At 38.1% G+C, this 24,843-nt stretch overlaps 2 protein-coding genes across 2 annotated transcripts; one reads left to right on the top strand and one right to left on the bottom strand.

Moving 5' to 3' along the window:
• Positions 1 to 2,714: 2,714 nt before the first annotated feature.
• On the top strand, positions 2,715 to 11,400 carry neil3 (nei-like DNA glycosylase 3). The gene is made up of 10 exons (XM_054597473.1): positions 2,715 to 2,952; positions 3,037 to 3,146; positions 4,493 to 4,627; positions 5,008 to 5,221; positions 6,175 to 6,249; positions 6,569 to 6,735; positions 8,184 to 8,347; positions 10,120 to 10,534; positions 10,860 to 11,040; positions 11,216 to 11,400. Exons 1-10 carry the CDS (start codon positions 2,848 to 2,850, stop codon positions 11,396 to 11,398), a joined length of 1,749 nt encoding a protein of 582 aa, XP_054453448.1. The 5' UTR covers positions 2,715 to 2,847; the 3' UTR covers positions 11,399 to 11,400.
• A 434-nt stretch (positions 11,401 to 11,834) lies between these two features.
• Positions 11,835 to 23,823, bottom strand: aga (aspartylglucosaminidase). Its single transcript, XM_054597474.1, has 9 exons — positions 23,687 to 23,823; positions 20,577 to 20,730; positions 18,493 to 18,605; positions 17,644 to 17,756; positions 16,115 to 16,223; positions 14,710 to 14,785; positions 13,960 to 14,067; positions 12,666 to 12,799; positions 11,835 to 11,935 (listed from the first exon to the last, which is right to left on the bottom strand). The coding sequence occupies exons 1-9, from the start codon at positions 23,790 to 23,792 to the stop codon at positions 11,835 to 11,837; spliced, it is 1,014 nt and encodes a 337-aa protein (XP_054453449.1). The 5' UTR covers positions 23,793 to 23,823.
• Positions 23,824 to 24,843: the final 1,020 nt, after the last annotated feature.

The following is a 24,843-nucleotide window of genomic DNA, read 5'->3' as shown; positions in this document are numbered from 1 at the left end:
AATTTATATCCGATGTCCATTTAAAGTGTCCCTTTAATCTTCAACGTGTCTCATTCTGTGGAGAGAACAGAACACTACAGATATGAAGGGACACCATTATGCTTTTATCCTGGCATACTGTAGGTCCTAAAGTCTGCAAGAGGGCACAAACCTTTCTTTTTCTTTTTTTGCAACTTGGATTGAATTACATTATAATTCCTTGGTAGAGACACAACTACAAGTATGCCACTTCCCTTGGCGCCAATGTGAGAGAGCAGGCTTCAGATGTTAATACACAATATTGCTGAGTGCTGCTTTTTTTTGAAGGAGGGCATGGCTGTACACTTGGCTGGAGTACATGGAGTCTATCTATTTTTATCTGGGCCCACAGAAGGGCTTCTGGATGGTGAAACTGCAGAGCAAACAAGTTGTTGCAATTACGGAAGCAAGCCAGGCAGAACATCTTTTGACAATAATGCAAATTACAATTCCTCAGAATTTTTTTTTTCAGCCAGATGGGACACCCTGTTGGAGTAATGGAAGTTTCTTATGACAAGGCCATAAGGCTCACATCTGGCCGTTAAATCAAACCTGGGGTGATGGAATAATGGATGGAGCCAGGTGAGACACATCAAGGGCATTTAAGGACACTTTGAATGGACCATGCAATGGGAAATAAAGGTCCAGTACTTAGTTACTTGCTCTTTATATTTTAACATTGTGAGCTATGACTCAATGTGTGTGGATCAATTACACAACTTATTTATAATTCAAACAGAAAAAGTTAAAGATTTGAATGCTTATTGACATTCCTCTAAATAGGTATGTATACCTTCGAATGTGTGTGTCAAATCCATCTATCTATCTATCTATCTATCTATCTATCTATCTATCTATCTATCTATCTATCTATCTATCTATCTATCTATCTATCTATCTATCTATCTATCTATCTATCTATCTATCTATCTATCTATCTATCTATCTATCTATCTATCTATCTATCTATCTCAGTTTAAATCATAGACATGTCTTTGTGTACCAAGAATGGTACACTAGCGCTCTCATGTGGACAGTTGATACAATTACTCCCATCCATATATGTAACACATATTATTGGCAAAAAAAAAGTGTAAAGTGTCTCAAAAATGAACAGTGTAAGACAAAAGTAAGTCCTAATATATTTAAAACTAGGCCTTAAGTAATGTGTTACATTGTATCAAAGGTTTGAATGCAATAACTTGGAGTACGCTTTACAAATGGGCTGCAAGTTGATACATTTTAATATATAGCCTACTGTCTCCATTGCATTGTAATTTCACATTTAACTTTCCATGACTGATAGTTGAAGTAACTGAAGGAAATACATCAATATATACATACAGAGGCTTTAAAAGTGGTGTAAAATGTATTGTAATGCATTATAAATGTTATTGCTGTGGACATGTAACTACCAGTGTTCTACTAAGTTGTTATAATTGTTTACATAGTAATAATTGACAGTATGACTGATAGTTGAAGTATGAATGAATGCTCAAGTAACTGAATGAAAGGCAGTAATACATCAATATGTACATACAGAGGCTTTAAAAGTGGTGTAACATGTATTATAATGTAATTATAAATGTTATTGCTGTTTACATGTAACTAGCAGTAATATTCTGAGTTGTTATCATTTTTTTACATAGTAATAATTGACAGTATGACTGATAGTTGAAGTATGAATGAATGCTCAAGTAACTGAATGAAAGGCAGTAATACATCAATATGTACATACAGAGGCTTTATAAGTGGTGTAAAGTGTATTATAATGTAATTATAAATGTTCTTGCTATTAAAATGTAACTACCAGTGTTCTACTAAGTTGTTATAATTGTTTACATAGTAATAATTGACAGTATGACTGATAGTTGAAGTATGAATGAATGCTCAAGTAACTGAATGAAAGGCAGTAATACATCAATATGTACATACAGAGGCTTTATAAGTGGTGTAAAGTGTATTATAATGTAATTATAAATGTTATTGCTGTTTACATGTAACTAGCAGTAATATTCTGAGTTATTATCATTTTTTTTACATAGTAATAATTGACAATAGTTGAAGTATGAATGAATGCTCAAGTAACTGAAGTAAAAAGGAATAAAAAGGCAGTAATACATCAATATGTACATACAGAAGCTTTATAAGTGGTGTAAAGTGTATGAAATTATAAATGTTATTGCTATTAAAATTAATACCATTACTAAGTTGTTATAATTGTTTACATGTAATAATTGACAGTATGACTGATAGTTGAAGTATGAATGAATGCTCAAGTAAATTATAAATGTGAGTTGTTATCATTTTTTTACATAGTAATAATTGACAGTATGAATGTATGTAATACATCAATATGAATGCTTTATAAGTGGTGTAAAGTGTATTATAATGTAATTATAAATGTTCTTGCTATTAAAATGTAAACAGTGAAGTAATGTACATAAGCTTTAAAAGGTGGTGTAAAGTGTATGTAATTATAAATGTTATTGCTGTTTACATGTGTTATTACCAGTAATATTCTGTAGTAATATTACCAGTAATAAGTAACAGTATGACTGATAGTTGAAGTATGAATGAATGCTCAAGTACCAGTGATATTCTGAGTTGTTATAATGTTTTTCATAGTACAGATAATTGACAGTAATAGGTGCGTTCATGTCACGCCTCCTCCCGGATACAAACCGCACCACACATGCGCACAGTTGAATCCCGTGGCGGGGGAATCGAGACGAAAACAACAAACTTTTATTTATTCCCCATTCAACCTCTGCAGGACGGTTTCACTGTACTAATTATTACTTTTTTTGTTTGAATCTGAACTGGAAGATGGTTGAAGGTCCGGGCTGCACGTTGAACGGAGAGAAGATCCGCTGTAAAGTCCAACAGGGACAGAAACTAAAGGAAACCAGAGGCAGCCTGGTGACATCCAAAGTAAGTCATGTGATATGAATACACCACTGAAGTCTTAAAGCTGTTGCTGCTTTAATATTTCCATTTTTTTATGTCTCTGCACAGAAAAACAACCCTGCAGGAAATGCCTTCCACGGTTTTGTTGGTTGTGCATACACCGGAGTGCAAACTGTGGGCAAAGAGCTCTTCATGTACTTTGGTCGGAAAGCATTGAGGTAATGTGGATATCTGTGCATTTACAATGTATATGTGTGCATTCAAACACCCATTGCACCATAATATATATATAGCATGCAAGAGACAAAAGATAAGGCTGGTGAGAGATGAAATGAAGGGTTAATAGATCAAGTCTGCAGAAAGCTGCGTTCAGGTGATAGAGAATAATCAGGAAGTTACAGTGATATTTACATCCTTGTAGTTTGTAAACCACCTTCAGATTTATTTTAATTTGTTTGCATTATACATGTGGAAATGTGTGTATTTGGCATTGTATTGTACCCTTTTTTTTTTTTTTTTTTTTTTATATATCTGTCATGTAAAGCACTTTTGTTTTATATAAACAACATTTATTACTACCAAGCACACAATATTTGTTTGTTAACAGATTCAATTGTGCAACATAAGATTAATAGTCTACAATCTTATCTTAAATTACACAGGGAATTTGGATTTAAGACAAAATGTGGGTGTTTGTTGTCAAAATTAAGAACCAATCAGAATCTTTGATCAGGCGACAGCCAGGCGTTTCCCATCATAATAATAATAATAATAATAATAATAATAATAATAATCAATCCTTAGTTAGTCCCACAGTGGGGAAATGTACAATGCTATATAAGCAAGAAGGTCAAAGTACAATGTTATGCCTCCCAATTGAATGCACACTGCATGCAACAGTTCATATTTTCATATTTTTTAGCTGTAGTATGTAAAAAAAACAACTATACTTTTTGGAACTCAGTGACAGTCTCCTAGCAACCTTACCTGTAGCTCCATCAATACTACCTGGAGTTTTGGAGTTAAACCAAATTCTGTAACACAGTCAGTTTATATTACCTGTAAGATTTCAGCAATAGAGTATGTCAAGACAATTGAGAAACAAGATTTGTCTGTATTTGGCTAATCCATTGAATCAAATACTCAATAAGTCCAGATACTTATTGAATTGATTTGCAATGGTCTAATACAGCCAGAGATATTAAAGGGATCATTTCAAATGTAAAAACAATATTATCTTGTATTATGAGTTGATACAGTCTCACAGTATATACGCGGTATATGTCTTCATGTAACCTAGCTCTTATTGTCACAATTTTAGCTTAGACTTATTTTAATCATCAAATTAAAATCAATCACTCCCCTTTAGAGGATACACAGCTGGATTGAAGTGAGCAAGCAGGTTGAAGTGTTGGTGCTTCGCCTGAGAACACTTCCACCGGGCCACCTTGCTGTCATTATGTTTCCAAGTCTGCTATACAAATTGAGACATGCTGTCTGTAAGTGGAATGTGTCATTTCTTGTCTTCCCTCCTTTTTCTCTTCTAATGCTCACATCCTTTCAGAGTCCATTTTGGGATGAACGGATCAATGCGTATAAACCCCGCTGAGAGGAAGGAAAGAACCGGCTCCGCACCAGTGCTGCAAATACACCTGACTAACGACACTGTGTGCTTCTTTGACAGCACGGTGGAAATAAGGTAACAGGGACACCAGCGTCGCCCAGATAGATTGAGGTGACAGAAGTTCACCTTGGAGTATGAGTCTCATTCAGTGGGCATGTCCTACATTAGTCTGTGTCTGAAGACGGCGGCTATTGTTGCATGAAAAACACAGCGTCCACATTTATCCTGTTCATTGACTATAAGGTCCCGGAGTACTATTCAGTAGCCAGACAGACATATATTTCTGCCCGTCTGAAGGTTTAACCTACGCTGTCCTAGCTCATAACAAATAAAACCCGAAACAGTATGTATGAAACGATTTCGAGAGGCGTGACCTCGAGAATGCACCAGTTGACCTCGCGGCACCCCCGTTCAATAGCAGCGGTTTTTCTAAACTCCTCCACTGTTGCCTGCAGGTTGACGGAGGACTGTGAGCAAAGGGTGAGGACCTTGGAGAGTCTGGATGTGTGCTCCCCGAAGTTCAGCTTCCCCCGCTCCGTGGAGGCAGTGAGGAGCCAGAGCAGCAGGATGCTCTGCGACGTTCTCCTGGACCAGGCCGTCATGCCGGGAGTCGGCAACATCATTAAAAACGAAGCCCTGTTTGACTCGGGCCTCCATCCAGCCGTGAAGGTATGAGAAAGATGATGGATTGTGTTCAGCAGAGGAACACAAAAGAATAAAATAAAAAAGAGAATAACAATGCCAAGACAACTCTCACAGGAAAAAATAAATAAAAATGTTTAAGCTCTTGATGCATTGCAATGAGGAGGGTGAAACAGGGAAAAGACAAACCAGCGCAGTGCGACACGGATATGCCCGTTCGGAATCGGGGATGTTTTTTCATTTATTTTCATGAATATATATCGTCTTTGTTGAGACTCAAATAGAGTTTCTCAACATTTTTATAAAAAACATCACTTTTATATTTACTATTCACGATATGGAAATCAGATCGCATAAAATCCGAAGATTCAGTGCTTTACAATTATCTTAGAGAAAATCTTCATAAAGCAAACTGCAGAAGAATAGCAGGATTTTTATGTTACATTTTTTTGTGACCTATCCATTGCCAGTAAGAGACACTTTGTGGCATGGATACTGCTATTACTATTCCTATTACCAGGGGTTTGGTCTGGCTCAGCTCACCTTTGGAAAGTTTTAGATGGGGTTTAAAAATATAGCATGCTGGAACAAAACATTAATCTAGGACTTTTGGCCCCTTCTTCTGGGAGCGCTGAATCTTTATGAGCTCCATTATTAAGCCCCTAGCTGTCCTGAAAAAGCTACAAGTGCTATATGTTTGTGTGCTGTAGATCTTTTTTTCTTTACTCTGTGTCAGGTTCTCACTGCCTGGGCTTCAAGTCTTTAAAATACATTGTATGTCATTTTTCCGCGTTGCATCATTTTAAATCCAGTTTTTCTCCTTCCCGTCTGGTGTTTTTTATTGTTTATATGCTTGTATTATTGATTTGCTGACTGTGAAGTGCCTTTCATCTCTGTCTTGAAATGAAGAGCTATACAAACAAGGTTTGCTCACTCTCTGGCGGAGAACCGGAGCTCAACTGTGACTCTTGATTCTTTAGGTTCAACAGCTGAAAGACGAGCAGATCCAACACTTGGTGAAGATGACGCGTGATTTCACTCTTCTGTTTTACAAGGTTAGATGTTTCTAAATCAATAAGAAAAAACAGATGTGTTTTCAATAGTGTTTGTGGTAATGGTAGCTCTGTGTGTGCATGCACATTTACTTGTAGGTATTTAGCACCTCATTTAGACTGACTTGCAATAGAAGATTAACTTAAAATCCAGCATTGCAGAGGAAGGAGAGAAAACGCCAAAGCCCCAGTGCCTAGAGAAAAGATATAACAAACATTCCTGTCCATGCATAATAGATAAGTAAGGGTGTCTTTTTTTCCTTTTGCTCTTTATCCTCATCTTTTTTTATTCACTCTCGTCTGCCTTCCTCATCTCTATCAGTGTCGCAAATCTGGCTCTCCTCTCTACAAACATTACAAAGTCTACAAGCGTCCCCAGTGCGGCCAGTGCTCTCATGTCATCACGGTCTGTCGTCTTGGAGACAACGGCAGGATGACTTACTTCTGCGGGAGCTGTCAGAAGGGAGATCCCAGCGGGGTCGACGTCAGGTAGAAATCCTCATAGACATTTGGCACTTTGACTGAAAAGGTACTGTCTTGCATTCTTGTAAGGGATTGTTTCAGTGGAGTCTGGTCTCGGTGTTGCTCAAAAATAGTTCATACCAAGAATGTTTCCAGTACCTGAAGTAAGAAAAATAAGACATTTTTGTGTATTTACTTTTTTCTTTTTTTTAGAATGAACTAGATGATGCTTCATCTTTAAGATAAACTATTCCAATATAGGATAAAAACCTTTTTTACATTTGATTTTACTTAAAACATTTGAATGATTATATTATTGATTCGAAAACCAAGAAGCGACACGGTGTGTATTTTCAAAACCTAGTCTTTGCAAAAAAAGTTCTAAAGCCTTTTAGATAATACGCTGAAATTTAGCGAGGCCATCTTTGCAGACAGATGGGCTTGGCAGGGAGTGGGTAGTGTTATGGGGGAGGGGGGGGAGGGGGGGGGGGGAATTAATGCGCATATAAGGCTGTGTTTGCCAGACAGGGCACCGGCTCAACACCTCCTGGGTTGTATTTGAGCAAAGCTTTGCGAGGGGTTAGAGCCTAAAGCCCTTACAACGCATTACACAGCTGATAAAGCAATCTGTGAGGAAAGTTTCCTGAAAGCCGCTGCTACTTTCCTCCTCCATGACTGTTGGCATTGCAGATTTGCCTTCTTGTCAAACATAGTCGAGCTTCATGTCAGAGCACTAACATGTATGCTCGGAGCAATTATGTGAAACCCGTTGCCTTGTCGCGTACCTTCATCCTCTGCTTGAACTGCGAATGTTTGTCGAGTTAAAGTTGCCTCTTCTCTTTGCCTGTCATTTTCTAGAATCGAGTAACAATACCAGTATATGTTATATATTTTATATTTACTGCCCATTTTGCACTTTGCAGTTACTAAGGATTAATACCTGTTATAAACATAACCCAGATTATTTGTTTACATAAAAATGCATTGTAAATCATTTTGAAAAACTGTAAATGAATGCAACGAAATTTACAGTCATTTATGTCAAATTTCCCAGCATGGAAGACAAATTTTCCCAAAAATAAATGGAAATACAGTCGCCAGTTTATTAGGTCCCTCCAGAAATCCTCCCTTCATTACAAATATAATATTCCGTTTTTGTTGAAACTGTTCTAGAAAGTTGTTAATTCAACTGTATGGTCTGTATGTTGTGCTGCTGTGTAATTATGTTATACCAAGAGGTGTTTCTAATGTTAAGCACCCCGTCATTGATATAAATGGTGTGGACAAATTATTAGAAAATGTAGAAATCTTCCAAACATGTTGCCTAAAGTTTGTAAATATCCAGTTTTTATAGCGAAAAAAAAACCACAGCAACGTTATTTCATCTGCAGTGAACACGTGTGACTCATTAGTACGCTCTGTTTAAGCGTCAGAAGGTTTTCACCGTTGTCCCTCTTGTGTTTTCTTTTGTCCAGTAAGCTCCCAGCCAGGAACAGTTTGATTAACTGGGCCCGCAATGACAGGACCAACGATAACGTGGCTAAGAGGGAGGAAGAGGACTGGGCCTGTCAACTCTGCACGCTCGTCAACCAGCCAGCGGCAAAAGCCTGTGACGCCTGCCTCACTCCGAGACCTGAGGGTGAGTGAAATGTTCTGTTTGTACGGTCGCTGAGTTTAATGGGGTGACAGAAGGTCCTTGTTAGCAAGAGATCAAATGATAGTAGCTGCAGTTTTTACTGTGTAGCTGAATGACCCATGAATGATAACTGTTTGCCATTGAAGCGTAAGTACTTCTGAGCAAGGCACCAGACACCAATACAAGCTGTTGAAGTGAAACTGACTCAGTAGTTGTGTGTGTGTGTGTACAGTATATTGCAGCACACTGTCAGTTGGCCATTTTTCTCTGACTATGTTGAGTTTATGGCAGCAGTGAACCAGTGTTTGAAGGAAATGTCCCTGCTGTCTCTCTGATGCAACCAACAAACCCCAGCCGAATGGTTTACTTTGTATTTGTTTTTTGTTTTCTTTCCGATCATACTGCCAAATTTTGAATAAATCACTCTTTTTCTTTAATGATAGCTGATCGTGCAGCTGTAAGAGAAGACCACTCAAGACTATAGTTTGCCCATGGCTCATTTTATTGTGCCGAGCTTTCCAAGCATGGCTGGTTGTCAAATGCCAACCTTTGTTTTGGCCTAGACTCCTGCAGTTGGTACAGATAACCCAAACAAATCCGACTTTGGCCAGCCATGTGGCTGCATTTACGGTGCCTTTTAAAAAAAAAGACATTTCAAATGAATTTAGATTACTTTGTAGAGTCACTTTGCCATAGACATGAGTTCTCAACCTGTTTGAGGCTCACTAGATGTTCACAAGATGCTCACTGTGTGAAAATACTCAAAGTGTCCCAAAAAATATACATTTATTGACGTGCAAATCAATCGCAGAAAAAAAAACCCATCCCCGGTGTGTAAAGGACTTTACTGGTACAGGGTTGTGTCAAAAACCGATCTATTTTGCGTATCAGAGGCTACGCTAGCTAGCTAATAGCATCTCTGCCTGATCGGTGAAATAACATAATTTAACTGGTCATTGGAATTATGCATTGTTTGAATAACAGTTTTTCTTTTTCATTTATGTGAATTGTTGAGTAAATTTAGATATAAAAAAATGTAATAGCTTTTGTGATTGCCAATCTAACCATGTGGCAGTACCTCAGCACCCCACTAGATGGCTCTCTGAGTTCCACCAGGTGTTGAGAATAGCAGCCCTAAGATTTAAGGGAGTGAATCATTTTTACAGGGACTGTACTTGAGTCCACTAACTGTACATGTGCCAAACATATTTGCAAAATACAATGACACCTTTTTGGATTATCTATTCCTTAAAAATCGGGGGTAAATGAATAACGGACACTTGTTTCCCCACAGAAAGTTGACTTAAATATTCAGATTTTCATATGTACAGTTATATAGATTGACATTTTCTACTGTTGACAACTGAGCTGCTTCACTAAAACAGCTGGTGGTTAAGTGCCTTGCTCAAGGGCACGTCGATGGTTGTTGAGGATGGGGAAGAGTGATACTTGAACCCCAGCTCTGTGTTGATGACTCTGATGTCAGGCATCATAGTTCACCATTACTGCAAACACCGCCTACTTGTTTTTTAGAATGGGGGGGGATCATTCCATAGAATTTTTGCATAAGCGCCTCTTCAGCACAACAGACTGTGTGACATTTTATTTTGACGACACAGCGTGGCAGTCTGCTGCTTACTGGTAAATTTTATAGCAAGATAACCACTTAAAGCCGACAACAACCTGCATTTTTATGGGAGCAGCCAGTGCATCAGAATAAGCTGCAGCTGCTGAACATGAAATGAGTTTCTCTCTCTGGCTCCGTCTCTCCACAGTCCACAAAGATGACATTAACACTGAGGCATCACCCTTCACCACTGATTTGATTAAATACCCCTGCACTGCCTTCAAGAAGCCACAGGAGGAGCTCAAAGTCAACTGGAGGTCTGCGTTCGGGACTTCCACCCTTGTTTTCTCCGACTTGAGCAAGAAGCCAAAGCCCGTAAACTCCCCGCTCTCCCCGGCCGGCAGTCATTTGAATTCCTTGGCGGCGGAGCGAGGTTTATATAAATACAGCGTCTGCCAAGGGACAACAAGCCCCAATTATGCCTCTGGTGGCTGGCAGAGGCAAAGTGCCGAGCTCTCCAATGGGGAATCACTGGCCTCCTACAGTCACCCATCCAAGAAAATGAGAATTGATCACAGCCCCTTTCCCAGTAACAATGCTCAAAATGGAGCCCCCAACTCAGGGTGAGTGAAGATCTCGCTTGGCTTTTCATGAATAAGTTTCTAATAAGAGAAGTTTTTTGCAACCTCAGGGAGATAAGTGGGATGAAAAAGCGTCTGACTGTGGAATTTGAATGCAACATTGTTAAAAAAAAAAACAATAGTTAAGATTGATGAATAGCCATAGTGGGTTTGCAATGCAAATACCATTATTACCAACACATATCAGCACACACGGATGAAGAGAGGTTGTTTGTTCGCTAATAAGGGTTGATGTGACAGGTTCACTTGTGTTTTATTTTTCTATTTGTCTCAAAAATAATAAGACTGTGCTCTTCACTCCTGTCAGTAAGCGCAAAATGGAAACGACAAGCCGCAGCCCCTCCGGTTCCCCCAGTCCCAGTGCCCCTTGTTGTGCATCCCATGGTCGCCCAGCTGTCCTCAGAGTGGTCCACAAGGACGGGGAGAATAAGGGACGACAGTTCTACTCCTGCTCGCTTCCCAGAGAAACCAAGTGTAACTTCTTCGAGGTGAATATGGAAAGCAACTTATCTCTACGGCATTATGTAGCCTGAATAATCCCTTTTTGAAGTATCTTTTAGTTTTAGCTTAGCCACAACCATTGCAATATGTTGGCATCAAATTTAAATGCCTGAAATAAAATCTAACAACATAGTTAATAAAACCTTGTTTCCTCTGCTGCAGTGGGCTGACTCGCACTTCCCCTTTTGTCACCACGGGAAACGCTGTTTAATGAGGACAGTTCTGAAACTGGGACCCAACAATGGACGGAATTTCTACATTTGCAGCTTTCAAAAGGGTAAACAGTGTGACTTTTTCCAGTGGGCAGAGAATGGACCGGGAGTTTCAATCCTCCCTGGTTGTTAACGTGTTTTAGCAAGCAGTGCATTACTTCTGCAGTCTATATGTTCCATATAAATACATTTGTATGGATATGATATAGGAACGGACTCTTTAACGTCGTGAAATACACAGATTTTTACTGAACAACCATTCAATGGAGAATATCTTTTAACTGTGTGACCTTTTTAGATCACACCCAACTGCTTGTTTGTACAAAAATGTGCGTTGTATTTGTATCATGTTCATCTTTCAAATATGTGTTTCAAAGTTATCACAATAATTATGAATAAATATAGAACACAAACAAGTAAAAGCAGAATCAATTTACATGCACTGTGACATTTTGTGTTTTTTAAATTTCATTTTAGTTTTGAATTAAAACAAGCCTAAAAAATACAGGATGGAGAGTCGTATTTCATTTCAGTAGTATATAAAAGGGATTCAGGCAATAATACACCATTTAGAAGCAGTCCACAGATTTCAGCAGTGGTGTGTCTGACTCTGAGTTTGACACCATGAAGTGAAACTGGGAGAAGCCAGCGACTTTGTTACAGGCAGCACCTTAGGGAAATAAAGAGAAACAAGTTAAACACATACAGGTCAAACATTTGTACTCCCTTCCCATTAAGGCAAAATTTAAAATGTTATTAAATTGTGATCTGCATATAGATCACCCATATAAGAGCTAATACGATTTATCACATCCCTTTTATTAGACAGACCTCTGAAAACATCTGTGAAAGCAGAGTCAAATATCACGTTTGATTCATCCTTTTATTGCCAAACAGGCAATGTTAAATACTTTGTCTATGAGATCACTGTAGTAAGGCTATGTAAGAGACACTAATTTGTTGTATATAAAAAATATTTTAATGCTTGTGTACTCAAAGTTTGGATAACTTTTGGCTCAAAATGTTATATTAAGTGCCAATAATCTAAAAGCATGTGAAAACTCAGTATCAATAATATTTTAATGATCACCATTTAAAGAAAGGTTAAAAGCAACCTGCTTTATTCAGATATTTCATCTGTTCAAACCTAATTCACAACAGATTGTCTTGTTATTATCTTAAATATTTTTTTTTTTCAAAAACATGATCATGGAAGTTTAACATATTTGGAATTATTCATAAAACTTTAAAGCAAATTAAATTGAATAAGAAATACTGCCCTTATCAATGTTTCTACGCTTATACATCTGCTTGTCTACATCCCTGTAGCTGCGAGCGTGTGTGTCTTAACACCTTTGGCAGTGTCTGAGCAGTCCCTATTTGTGAACCTTAACACTCACCATAATGGCCCGTTGTGTTAGCACAGATGATGGCTCCAAAGAACTCTGAGTAATGCCTCTTGATTCGGGAAATGGCCGTCTTGCAGGCTGCCGAGGGATCTGCCCCGGCCCTCATCAGCTCCACGGCCAAGTAACTGTTGGCAGGATTACATGTAGTACACATTAGTACGCAAGCTAACAAGTGCTGTCAAGGCCACCAACCAGGATGAGGATGGGGAAGTGCTTGGTGTGTGTTAAATCTGATGCAAACAAATCTATGTTTTTTTTTTGTTTTTTTTAAACTGCCAGCCTCACAATACTTTAAGTTGGAGAAAGTTTTTGTCATTGACCATAACTGCATCATTAACGCCATTTGCAGTCAAATGTATAGAACAATAATTAATCAATTCAAAAATTGCCTTGTAATAGTTTGGGATTTTGAAGTGGTTTTTATATTTAAATGTATTTCATAACACTTATTATAGGAAAGGTTCAGGATTTTTGGACCATCATGACCGATTCTAACAAGGCCTACTGTTGGTGATGTGTTACTGCTACATTTAGACAGTCCCTAGCAAGGCTTGTGATCATACTTACAACAAATGTGTTTGGCATTGAGAATGAAAGATAAACACACTTCAGTCCACTCTAGTAGCAAGGTCTTCTTGAAAAACGCAACCTTCAATCGTTTTCCAGGAAGTGAATCAGAAAGCTATAATTGAAATAGGCGGCCCCTCAGGTGTGGTTGTGCGTGACTGTGAATGTAAAGCCGAGTGAAACTTTAAAGAAAAACAGTACGTGTTCTCCCAAAACTATCCCAGTTAAATAAATCTTTTAAAAAAAACAAAATATATAACCCTTTGGAGACTGCCAAATTCTCACAGCCTGGAAACAAACAGCAAGTTCAGTCTCCAAGAAATAGCACTTCTCCTGTGCAATGTACATATGACAGTTTTGGGGCAATGCAGTCACACCTCCACTCTATAATACTGTGGTTGCACTTTCAGCAAGAGGTTCACACCTCAAATTGGCTGTGGAAAACTGTATTCGACACAGATGTCAATAGTCACTGAAACAAAGTTCTGTGGAAAAAAAAAAAAATAACAATAACATTCCTATAATTTAAAAAAAAAAAAAAAAAAGTACCAATAAACCCTGGTTAGTGTGCAAAGAGGAGTTCCAGTCAACTTTTTCTCATGGAATTTGAAATGCACCACTGTTGTGAAAAAATTCTGATGGATGACTATTTTTGCTAGGAAGGTATTTTTGTGTGCATTTGGAAACCGAGTTAGAAACCACAACAAACGACAGGTACCTTGGCAGAAAGCGCATCATGAGGTCTCCATCTCCGGTGGCAGCAGCACCGCCAGCTGAGCTGTCTGCGTAGGCCCCTGCTCCGACGATAGGAGAGTCCCCAACACGACTGCAGGACAGGAATGAGAACAAGGTTGAAACATACATTGATGCCACATATGCAGAACATTTTTCATTTAATTGAATCTATTATGGAACCCTTTCAACCAAACTAAAACTTGTCAAACAGGGGGAAAAAATCCCCAAAGCGTAAGCACTTTCCACAGATATTGCTCTAATAAGTAGCTCTACCAAATACTCTCATATATGTACTTATTCAAAATGTTATACAACTGAAAAAAAGAATGCGTTAAAAAATGATATTCTGTAGATCAGTGGTTCTCAACCTTTTTTCAGTGATGTACCCCCTGTGAAATACTTTTTTAGCCAAGTACCCCCTAACCAGCGCAAAGCATTTTTGGTTGAAAAAAAGATGTAATACACAGCGCTCTGCCATCAGTGTCTGATTTATTAAACTGTCAACACTGACGATTGCATTGTTGCATTAAATTCAGTTTATGAACTTACACTTATATTTTATTGAATATTTATTAAATAACTATTTTTAAAGGATTTTTTGAATGGATGCTAATTTTAAATATATATTTTTTTAAATCTCACGTACCCCCTGGAGTGCCTTCACGTACCCCCAGGGGTACAGGTACCCCAATTTGAGAACCACTGCTGTAGATTATGACAGTGGTCTACATACCCTGGAACTTTGTGAGTTAGTCCGTTGGTCGATGTTCCAGCAGCCAGGTGACCGTCTCCATCAAGAGCCAGCATCCCTGGAGCAAAAAAACCAAAAAAGTGATATTGAAATGTCAGCCATCCCCAGGACATCCTTTTAGCTAAAGAAAAAGTAATTTAAAGCCCTTGTGTGAGGCAGCGCTAATACTGCTCAAGGTTTTTGACAGCACAATATTAAATTCCTAACGACTCCAGGTGCCCTATTCAGCACAATGGTCCAGCTCAGACCACATTAAGATTGGGGCAGGTAAAAAAAAAAATACAATTTGTGTAGGTACAATAATTGAATTAAATTTAAATTAAGTTTTATTTAATTTTCCAAAGGGGATATATCATTATTATTAGTCACATTACTAATACTATTCCCTATATCATTATTTTAATTCTACTATAGTCATTGCTGCTTTTATCAGTATTCTTAATTTGTCCTCCGTTACTCTGCTTACTACTGTGATTATATGAATCATTTATGTCTTATACATTGAATGTGTTGTATCTCTGTTATGCTGTTCATTCTGTACACGTGGCATATATTGCATTCTGTCCATCCTGGGAGAAGGATCCCTCCTCTGTCGCTCTCCCAGAGGTTTCTTCCTTTTCTCTCCCTGTTAAAGGGTTTTTACAGATTGTAAAGCCCTCTGAGGCAAATTTGTAATTTGTGATTCTGGGCTATACAAAATAAGCTGAATTGAATTGAATCATGGAAAACTTGCTTTTTTTCCACTACTTGTGTTCATACATTTGGGTACCTGGAATGCCTCCAAACCCACAAACTGTGAAATAACTTATCCCAGTGTGTTTGTTTTTGTGGGCTGACTGGATCAGAAGACATGTGATTCAACAAGCAGTTCTGCATGTAGGCTCATTAGAATATGCAGCCTGTGGCTTGAGTACTTTATTTGCGAAGGAGAGCCATGTTTTACTCGCAAGCCGATCAGAGCAGACTGAAAAAAAATTTGGGGGGGTTTAAAGAGACAGTTGATAAAATAAACGTTTCAGACGGAGGGTGAACACAGGTATATTCAGACAGACAGTGTGAGGAAAAGAATGGGATTTTTTTAAAACATTAAAGCATGAATATATGTTCTAGTACTAACCCAGAAATACAAGTTTGGACCTGAAAACGAGCACATGTCCACTTTAACAATGTGACCTTCTAGACTGAAACAAAAATGTAAGAGCTCCAGAAGTGAATTGTTCCCTGCTAACCTCTACATCAGAACTCCAGTAGTTCTGTCTGTGTTCCTTTTTGGCCCATTATGCTGCTCCACTCTCTCATCCATGCCTAGTTTCAACGAAGTGCTTACATACTAAACTGTATAAAATGCCCGAGGAAAGCTGGCTTCACGTTCACACATAAAACCTACCTATGGTGTCGTGGGAGCGCGTATTGGCGTGCTGTGCCCTCTTGTTCTGTCTCACTGTCGCCCTGGGCTTGTAGGGTCCACAGGACTTGGAGGGATCTGGAAACACATTCTTTTGGCAGGAAAGAAAAAAAACATCATCGATCGTTTGCATAATTTCATAATCAAGGCGTGTGATAAGATGCAGCCATTTGCTGTCGTGTAATGAAATAAAGCTATTGGCTCGAATTTTACAAGTGGATTGGCACCTGATGATGAACAGGAGTGCTGTCCTGTTTGGACTCTCTCTAGTATCTTATTTGCAGTGACTGAACCATTAAATGAACAAACCAACTCATTTTAAATCCCCGCTGCAGTCAAATCCCATGTTTAATTGAGACCGACTGGACTGGTGTACCTGAGGGTAGCGTAGTTTCAGTAAAGGTTTCCCTGTCTCTCTACCTCAAGTTGTCTTCTCTGCTCTTACGAGTGACTGATGCACCAGCTTAACCTGCAGGGAGGTGTTAAAAAAGTTCATCCTGCTCGTTTGATGTTAGACGTAAGTGGAAGTCTGCTAGAAAATGTCAAATTGTGAGTTTAAATGAACACAACGCGGCGAAAAAAAAGGTAAACTTAAATGTTAAAGCAAAGGGCTTTTCATATAGCATGTGTCTACATCAGCATTACCTTTATACAGGGCTTCCATCGTGTCATTAATAAAGCAAAGTTGGGAGCAACTAGTCTGCTAAATGAAAAAGCCTGTGCATAATTCATAAAGCAAAGTCTAAAATATTCCATTCCATGAGGGTGGAGGAAAAAAAAAAACCTTGAAAACATTCTCTTTAGTTATACAGGATGGAGTTTCAGTTGTTCTCGTGTGACCTCAGCAACAATCCCATTGGAGAAAAAAAAAAGTACTGAACGCATACTTGTATGGAGACCAATACTTTGTACATTCAACTCTTTTGTATCTTGTACTATTTGTCAGTATTTACTGCTGCATGTTTTCTACAACTCATAACCAAATCTATAACCTCACTGCGCTCGCTAAACAAAACGATTCATTGGCATGGACGGTTGGGCAAAACATGGGTTGGTTGAAGTGCTACTCTTTTTCTATTCATCAACCACTCTAGAGATGACCTTGAACAAAGCATTTAACTCCTATATTTTGTATTGAAAGCAGCTCAGTGACAATCAGTGAAGGTCTGTGTACTGTGTATCGCACCAAGTGGAAAAAGGGTGTACATTTGATCAACAGGGCGCTGCACACACACTCTGAAGCAATAAAAGAAAAGAAAAAGAAATCCTATACTGGAGATTTGTAGGGGGCGTTATTGAGGAAGTGAACAGGTTGGTTTTAAAGAATAGAAACAACCCCGGCGCTCTAAGGCATCACCTCCACCACAAAAGCTGCCTTTTTTTTTTTTTTTTTTTTATGAACTTCTTTAGTATGCTTGTCAGTTTGCCCTGCTTATTATCAATCTTTTAGAAGCAGCACGCCTGTAGCCAATACAAGTGAGAAAAACACACCCTCTAATACACACACACACCTTTCGATAATTAGGTTGGCAGTTGCCCTTCAGCCACTGTGAGAAAATATTCACAGATTTGTTGGTAGTCAGGTCTTCTGCGATGAAGCCCATGTTTTCAGCAAACACAGAAGCTATAAAGAGAGAGGCAATAGTTTCAGGGTCACGCTACACAATCTGGTCGGCGTTGACCTTGGGTTAGAAGAAAAACAAAGGGGTCACAAACAAAGGAGGGGCTGGAGGCAATCTAATCTCATTTTAGGCTTCTCATTGTGGCTTGTTAGGGAGGACGAGTCCCACATCACCACTGTTTTGAACAGCAGTGTCCTTACCGACCCCATGAGAATGATGTTTCAATTAGGATGCATATTTGATTTAACAAACTGAATCAAGTTTAAGTTTTTTTTTTTTTTTTTTTTTTTTTTTTTTTCTTTTTTTGGGGGGGGGGGTATCTTGAAATAGGAGTCGTATTATTTGGTTTACAAGTCACTTATCATAATGTAATAAAATGATTCAACATTGGCCTTCAGTTTCTTTTAAATTACTTGCAGAGAGATGAGCTGCTCCTTTATAAAAAAAAAAAGTGAAGGCCACGCATTCATCGCCCCCTGCTGATGTTCATGATCTTTGGATCAAAGCTTATTCAAGAGCTGTAAAAAAAAAAAAAAAAAAAACACGAATGCAAATTCAAATATCAAGGTGTCTCCTTTAAACATATGTGTTAGATCTCTGTTGGTCAGTTCATTTCATTTATACACACACACATGGTGAAATATGTGACTTGATTTTTAAATGTCAATATAATCCCTTCTACCATTAACCATTTTTTTGTTCTTTTTTTAACTTTTGTGGATATTGATCCTCACACACCTGACTCTCCCACCAGCAGTGTGTGGTCGGTGTGCTCCATCACAGCTCTCGCTACTCCAATGGCATTCTTGATTCTTCTCAGGTCTGCAACTGCCCCCACCTCCATTGTATCCCTGGTCACAAAGAAGACCCAGAACATTAAGATCAATACTGGTTTAATGGATGCAAGTTGCAAGAGATTTGAAATTTTTGACTTCTTGTAGCGATATGGAGACGTTTTGTTTACGTGGATCACCGCTTTTGTAGTCTTGTACGACATTGAAACAAGTGACGTGAAAACCTTCACGTTCCTGCCAATGATGTCACATTGTCCCCCTGATCTATGACGGATGCAGGTTTCAAAGTTTAGAAATATCAGCTTTTGCAAATGTTTTTTGGAGGAAGGAAATGCATTCATCACGTTATTATTTATTATTATTTATTATAAATGATTATTTGTTAGAACTCAAGGATTCATATTTTGGTGACACTGATTGTAAACAGCTGCACGGTGGTGTAGTGGTTAGCACTGTCGCCTCACAGCAAGAGGGGCCCGGGTTCAATTCCCGGGCTGGACAACCTTCTGTGTGGAGTTTGCATGTTGTCAGCGTGGGTTCTCTCCGGGTTCTCTGGCTTCCTCCCACAGTCCAAAGACATGCAGGTTAGGTGCATTAAGACTCTAAATTGCCCGTAGGTGTGAATGTGAGCGTGAGTGGTTGTCTGTCTCTATATGTCTGCCCTGTGATAGGCTGGCGACCTGTCCAGGGTGTACCCTGCCTTCGCCCATTGACAGCTGGGATCGGCTCCAGCACCCCCGCGACCCTTAACTGGATAAGTGGTTATGGAAGATGGATGGATGATTGTAAACAGAACTTTTGTGTGTTTGCAAGAAAAACGTTTCTAGATATTATCTGTAACTCATACATATTGTGGTTGAGATTAGCTAATCAGCACTATCTGTCAAGCCCATACAATGCTACAAAGCCAACATGACATTACCCAATGTCTGATATTTATCAATTGGATAATTATACAGAAAAATAGAAACTCCCTTTACAGTGTGATGCAATTCACTAGAAATGCCCTGCGATAAATACTACATCTGTTAAACCTCTGAGGCTGCAGCTTGTTGTGGTGATGAAATGACTTGCATCATAGAGGTGTTTCTAATATTTATTCACCACAACAAACTAAAGTCTCCACGTTGCCATAGAGTTAAGTGTCTCCCAGACACACAATCAAAAATTGAACATTACACTTTGAATTTATTACAGAGCTCATATTTATTGCAGGGGTGTTCCATTGGATTGCATTTAACTCTACAGGTGTTTCGATTCCTGTGCTCAGTCAAAGTGTACAATATGTCTGCTGGTGATTCTTATGCAGGTATATTGGATAGTGTGCGGGAGACTATCCTCTTCCCACGATGTATTCATGACTATGTAACCAGAACTTTTCCTGCCAAATGGAAGAAGGAACATTCCATAGAGTAATAACAAACTTGCTTGCCCTTTGTCTGTCGTCGCAGGCTGACATTTGCCTCCCGCGATTAACTTCTGAATGTGTAAATGTTTGTAGCTAAGAATTTAATAACTGGCAAGCTTTCAGATCCTAATGAGAATCTTAATTTGTACTTTATTAAAGAGAGGCTGGCTGGAAAGGTCAACCCATTACAGCTGAACAATTTAAAGAAGCATAGAGAGCACCAGCATAAATTGTGACAGTGACACAATACTCTGACAGCTGCAGGTGCATAATTAGTGTGGACATTTTTAATGAAATATATGTCATTTAGGCTTCATCTATCTTATGCTTAATGTAGTTTAATGGAATTCAGAACAACAGCATTGCTGGAGATTCGAGCAAAAACAGATTTGCAAAGATACAACTGGGCTTGTGCGGTCTTACACAGCTGCTTTCAGGTAGCACAAATGGCAGCTGTATAGAAACAAAACAGCTGTTCCAATACCCATATGCACATTTTCACATGCTGCCAATATTTTCAATCAACTGCTTCTCCATGCTGCGGAACAAACAAAATCCTAACCATCACAGTTTGCGTTTTTTAATTTTAATTAAAAGCACAGTTTATGTCCATTGTTTACCCGTTCATGATCATGGCATCCAACGTGGTCTCTCCGGACTCATCTGGGCTGCCGCCGTAGCCCACACTGCCATCACACTGTTCCATTTCACAGCGGGCACAGCCCATCTCCACTGCATCCAACACTGAGCCACCAGACTGCAGGGCACTCCATGCTACAGCATAAAAACGGAGCACAGTGAAACATTCAGCACACGATAAAGTACAAGACAGACATCAAACCCAGGACAGGAAGCAAACACTGTCCACTGGTCACATGACATTACAGTGAATTTGGGCCATGCTGTTGTATTCCAACAAACACTGTTGCTGCTTAACCTCGTTTTAGGAGAGGTAAGATTAGGTCTGTTATAAACAACAATGCTGAAGAAAAGTTTGCATCCTGTTCTGAGACTTTACTGTGATAGTTTACATCTTGTTTTATAACAATTTTGACAGCTAATGTAAAATGATATATCAGAAAACACATTTAACAAACCAGATATTGCTTCAGTTGAGCGTCATATGTTATATACAAGTAATGGTTAATTATGCTATAAATATGTAGGGTAAATGAGGGAAAATGAATGAATCCATGTGTCCAGATACATTTACATATCTGCACAGATGAGCTAAAGGTTCAGATGTTTCAAGTTATTTATTATCAAATGCCAAACATATACAGAAGCAGTTGCTGTCAATTAAAAATCTTGGGTCCCAAGCTCCATCAGAAAATGCTAATCAAAATGTGTTTAAAAAGAAATAACGCAAGTAAACATAAAACAGTGGAACATTTGAATTTGCAAATGAAAAAGCTGAAATAAACATGAATGTAGTAAATGAATATGTGTATAAACATGATATACAAATTATGCATGAGATGACCAGTACAATGGATTTTCTAATAAATGGAATGTGAGCTGACAAGCATTTGGTCACTGATCCCCCCAAGTGCCCATGGGGGATCAAAATACCAACTGGTAGCTCTGTCACCAGCTTGCCACTGAATTCTCAGACCATCACACTGTGTTCAGTGTGATTCCACCACCAATTCCCTCTCATCATTTATGATTCATCCATCTATGAATTCTGTCCGTCTATCATCTTGGGTAAGTGCTCTTGTCTCAGGATATCATTTTATTTTTCCTTTTTTTTTTTTTTTTTTTTTTTTACATATCATACTCAGCATTACAGTCCTTTACACTCAGAAAATGCAGCAGAATGGAAGAGGAGATTAGCCTGCTATTCTCAGCTGCTTCTGTAAGCCCCCTAAGGAAAAGAGATCTGCATGGGCGGATCAATGGAGGCTCACAGACTACACTTTTAACTATCCACCCCACAGAACAGATAGCATTTTTAGTCAGGGAAAATAGGTGACGCACATCGGATAAATTAAAGGCTATCCATCTATTAAATGGTGAGATTTTTAAGTTAACTTTAATCATCTGCAGGTTTTCATGGACCCGCTTGAGATGTTTTGAACACCATTTCTATCATTTCTTGTTCGTGTTGAGCTGTGCAGTTGGTGGAAGTCCACTTGACAGATAAGTCACAATATTTTCGGTTTCAATTTGAACATGTCCAATGTATCATCCTGAAGGAAATCGAATAGTTAGGGCAGACCCGGCAAAGGCAGTTATGAAGCTGAGTGGGGTTCTGCCCGTTTTTCTATATCCACCGTCCCCAACTCTGATGGTTTTACAAACTTGAAGGGTTAAGCTGTTGTGGAGTTGTAAGTACACTGCAAAAAAAGCACTTTATAATAGTGTGAGGGTGAAAATCCTGAAAATAATAGTTATGGAGTCTGCCAGGGATTACACATATGTCTCATGATGGAAAATTGCTCATAGGGTTTGATCTCGCACTCATAAATAAACGTTAAGATTAGACAAAAAATACCATTTCAATTATTTCTATTATCAACTAATCTGGGAATCATTTTCTTTATTGTTTGACTAATACTTTTCTCTATAAGATGACAGAAAATAGTGAAAAAATGCCCTTAGAACCCAAGAGATGTCTTAAATGTTTGGGTTTTGTTTTTTGACCAACGGCCATAAAAAAAAGGAGATAACACTGCGACAATCACAAATGGCTGATGTATTTAACAGATAAATTACTTAAACAATTAATTGGTGGATCAAAGTAGTTGCGTGATTAATGTTCTACCCATTGACTAATGGCTTCAGCTCTGAATATGTTATCAGAATTCTAATCAGGAATAAAATGAGAAAAATATCAAGCAAATTAATCATTAATACTAGAGAAAGGAAAAAATAAACATCATTGCCATTAAAGCCTATTAAATTATAAATAGTCCTTCATCTCTTCATTCACTTAGATATTACAACTACATGCAGTTTTTTGGGGCATGATGAGTCATCTAATAGCAAAAAGAAAGCGCACAGTTATGACCAAATGCTACTAAATTCATTTATGAAACTACAGATCCTGCACTGCAACAAGCCTGTTAGACATTAGATGTTACTTTACAAATCAAAGTAGATGCATGTCACGAAAACACAAAGCGGAAGATATCCCAGAATAACAACAAATCATCCGACTGTCAACAGGAGGGCAGATGAAGCCCTTGTTTAAATGTCATGTCTTGTAATGGCTTATCTGCTGAATGAAATAATTCCACTTGGTGTATATAAAAAAAAAAAAAAAAAAAGCTTTATTTAACTTTACAGAATACTGATTTTATTTTGTAATACTATTTTGCAGGAACTTTTACAACTCATCTGGTGACCAAACGACTGTTTTTATTATCTTAATGAAAATGATAGAATAGAATACAAAGTACAGATTGCAGATTAGTGCTGTTACATAACATCTGGCTATTTATTGCTTAATTGTCTGTATATCTGATCTGTCCAGTTAATTAAGTAACGCCCAGAGACAAACAGAAGCAAAGCTATGTTCAAAAGAATAACAATAAAAAAAAAACAACATATATATATATACAAATATATATAGATAGACAGAGAGAGAGAGAGAGAGAGAGAGAGAGAGAGAGAGAGAGAGAGAGAGAGATTGGGAGATTTTGTTTTGGCAACAATGTCACATGACTGCAACTCTCCTGAATGAAACTGTTGCGTATAAACACTCAGTAACGCAACTGTATTTTACCTGCAGCCGTTGCGTTCTTGAATGGCCATGTGTTGATAACGAGAGGTAAGGTTGAATGCCCGAGAGGGACCAGCACCGTTAAAGCGGAAATGACCGATAACAACATGTTGCCCTTTGGTTTCAATGTAATGTTGCATTCAAACTTCCTGCAAAGACGCAGTGTGGACTTCCCTGTTTTGTCACATGCTTAGTGGGCGGGTTCCTCTTTAAAGGGGAAGCACAAATACTTTGCAACAGGGAGATTCTGTCATGCACCAATATAATGAGGCTTTATGATACAAATGACCAGGGATAACAATAAATAATCAGGTAGCCTACATATTACATCATTTATACATTTAACCAATGCAGCCTGAAGTGTCAACTCTTCTTTGCCTTTATGGAAATTAAAAAAAAAAAAAAAAATTGGGAGGAAAATAAGTATATAAGACAAGATAAGATAAGATAATCCTTTATTAGTCCCGCAGCGGGGAAATGTACAGGATTACAGCAGCATAGATTATAGTGCAAACAAGAGACATAGTAAAAGAAAAACAAGATAAAAAAAAACCAAGTATTATAAATAAGCAATAAAAAACAGTAAAGAATCCACAATAACTGAAATATTATATATACAGACAGAAAACTATTCTAACTAGTATTGCACAGTGTATTTGTATTGTATACACAAGGTAATTGTGTATTTGTATATACAAGGTAATTCTTAATTAATAATATAAAAGCTAGTCAATTATTCAAGTCAATTAAAGGAAATAATGTTTTTAAAGTGGCTAGCCATGCTAATTAGATAGAAAATGTGTTGGAATCAAACGTGACTCCCCAAACACTTTTAGCTATGTAGGCAGGCTAATGTCCACCATTGTGCTTCACCACATATTTTATATGCTGTAAGGTGACCTGGAGTGCCATATTATTATTATTATTATTATTATTATTATTATTATTATTATTATTATTATTATTATTATTATTATTATTATTATTATTATGCCAAATGTCAGCATGTTTGAATTATAGCTGTTTTGCTAATTGCAGGGCCATAGGCTGTTGCATTATGGTGTCCAGCCACCAGTGGCAGCACTGAGCAGCAGATGAGCAGGTGATGAGGAACTCATGTACCATCTTAAATTTTACAGCAGCCATTTTGACACGTCACA

The sequence above is a fragment of the Anoplopoma fimbria genome, chromosome 4 (assembly GCF_027596085.1).
Source record: "Anoplopoma fimbria isolate UVic2021 breed Golden Eagle Sablefish chromosome 4, Afim_UVic_2022, whole genome shotgun sequence".
Taxonomy (NCBI): Eukaryota; Metazoa; Chordata; class Actinopteri; order Perciformes; family Anoplopomatidae; genus Anoplopoma; species Anoplopoma fimbria.
Note: the sequence above shows the minus strand (reverse complement) of the source record. Positions and strands in the feature narration are given on the sequence as shown.

Coding starts and splice junctions, on each gene's coding strand:
- neil3 (XM_054597473.1), top strand. CDS start 2,848: ATGGTTGAAGGTCCGGGCTGCACGTTGAACGGAGAGAAGATCCGCTGT. Junction 6,250..6,568: donor TCACTCTTCTGTTTTACAAG/GTTAGATGTTTC, acceptor CATCTCTATCAG/TGTCGCAAATCTGGCTCTCC. Junction 11,041..11,215: donor CCAAGTGTAACTTCTTCGAG/GTGAATATGGAA, acceptor CCTCTGCTGCAG/TGGGCTGACTCGCACTTCCC.
- aga (XM_054597474.1), bottom strand. CDS start 23,792: ATGTTGTTATCGGTCATTTCCGCTTTAACGGTGCTGGTCCCTCTCGGG. Junction 14,786..16,114: donor GCGCTCCCACGACACCATAG/GTAGGTTTTATG, acceptor TTTTTGCTCCAG/GGATGCTGGCTCTTGATGGA. Junction 12,800..13,959: donor ATGATGCGCTTTCTGCCAAG/GTACCTGTCGTT, acceptor TCCTGCCAACAG/TTACTTGGCCGTGGAGCTGA.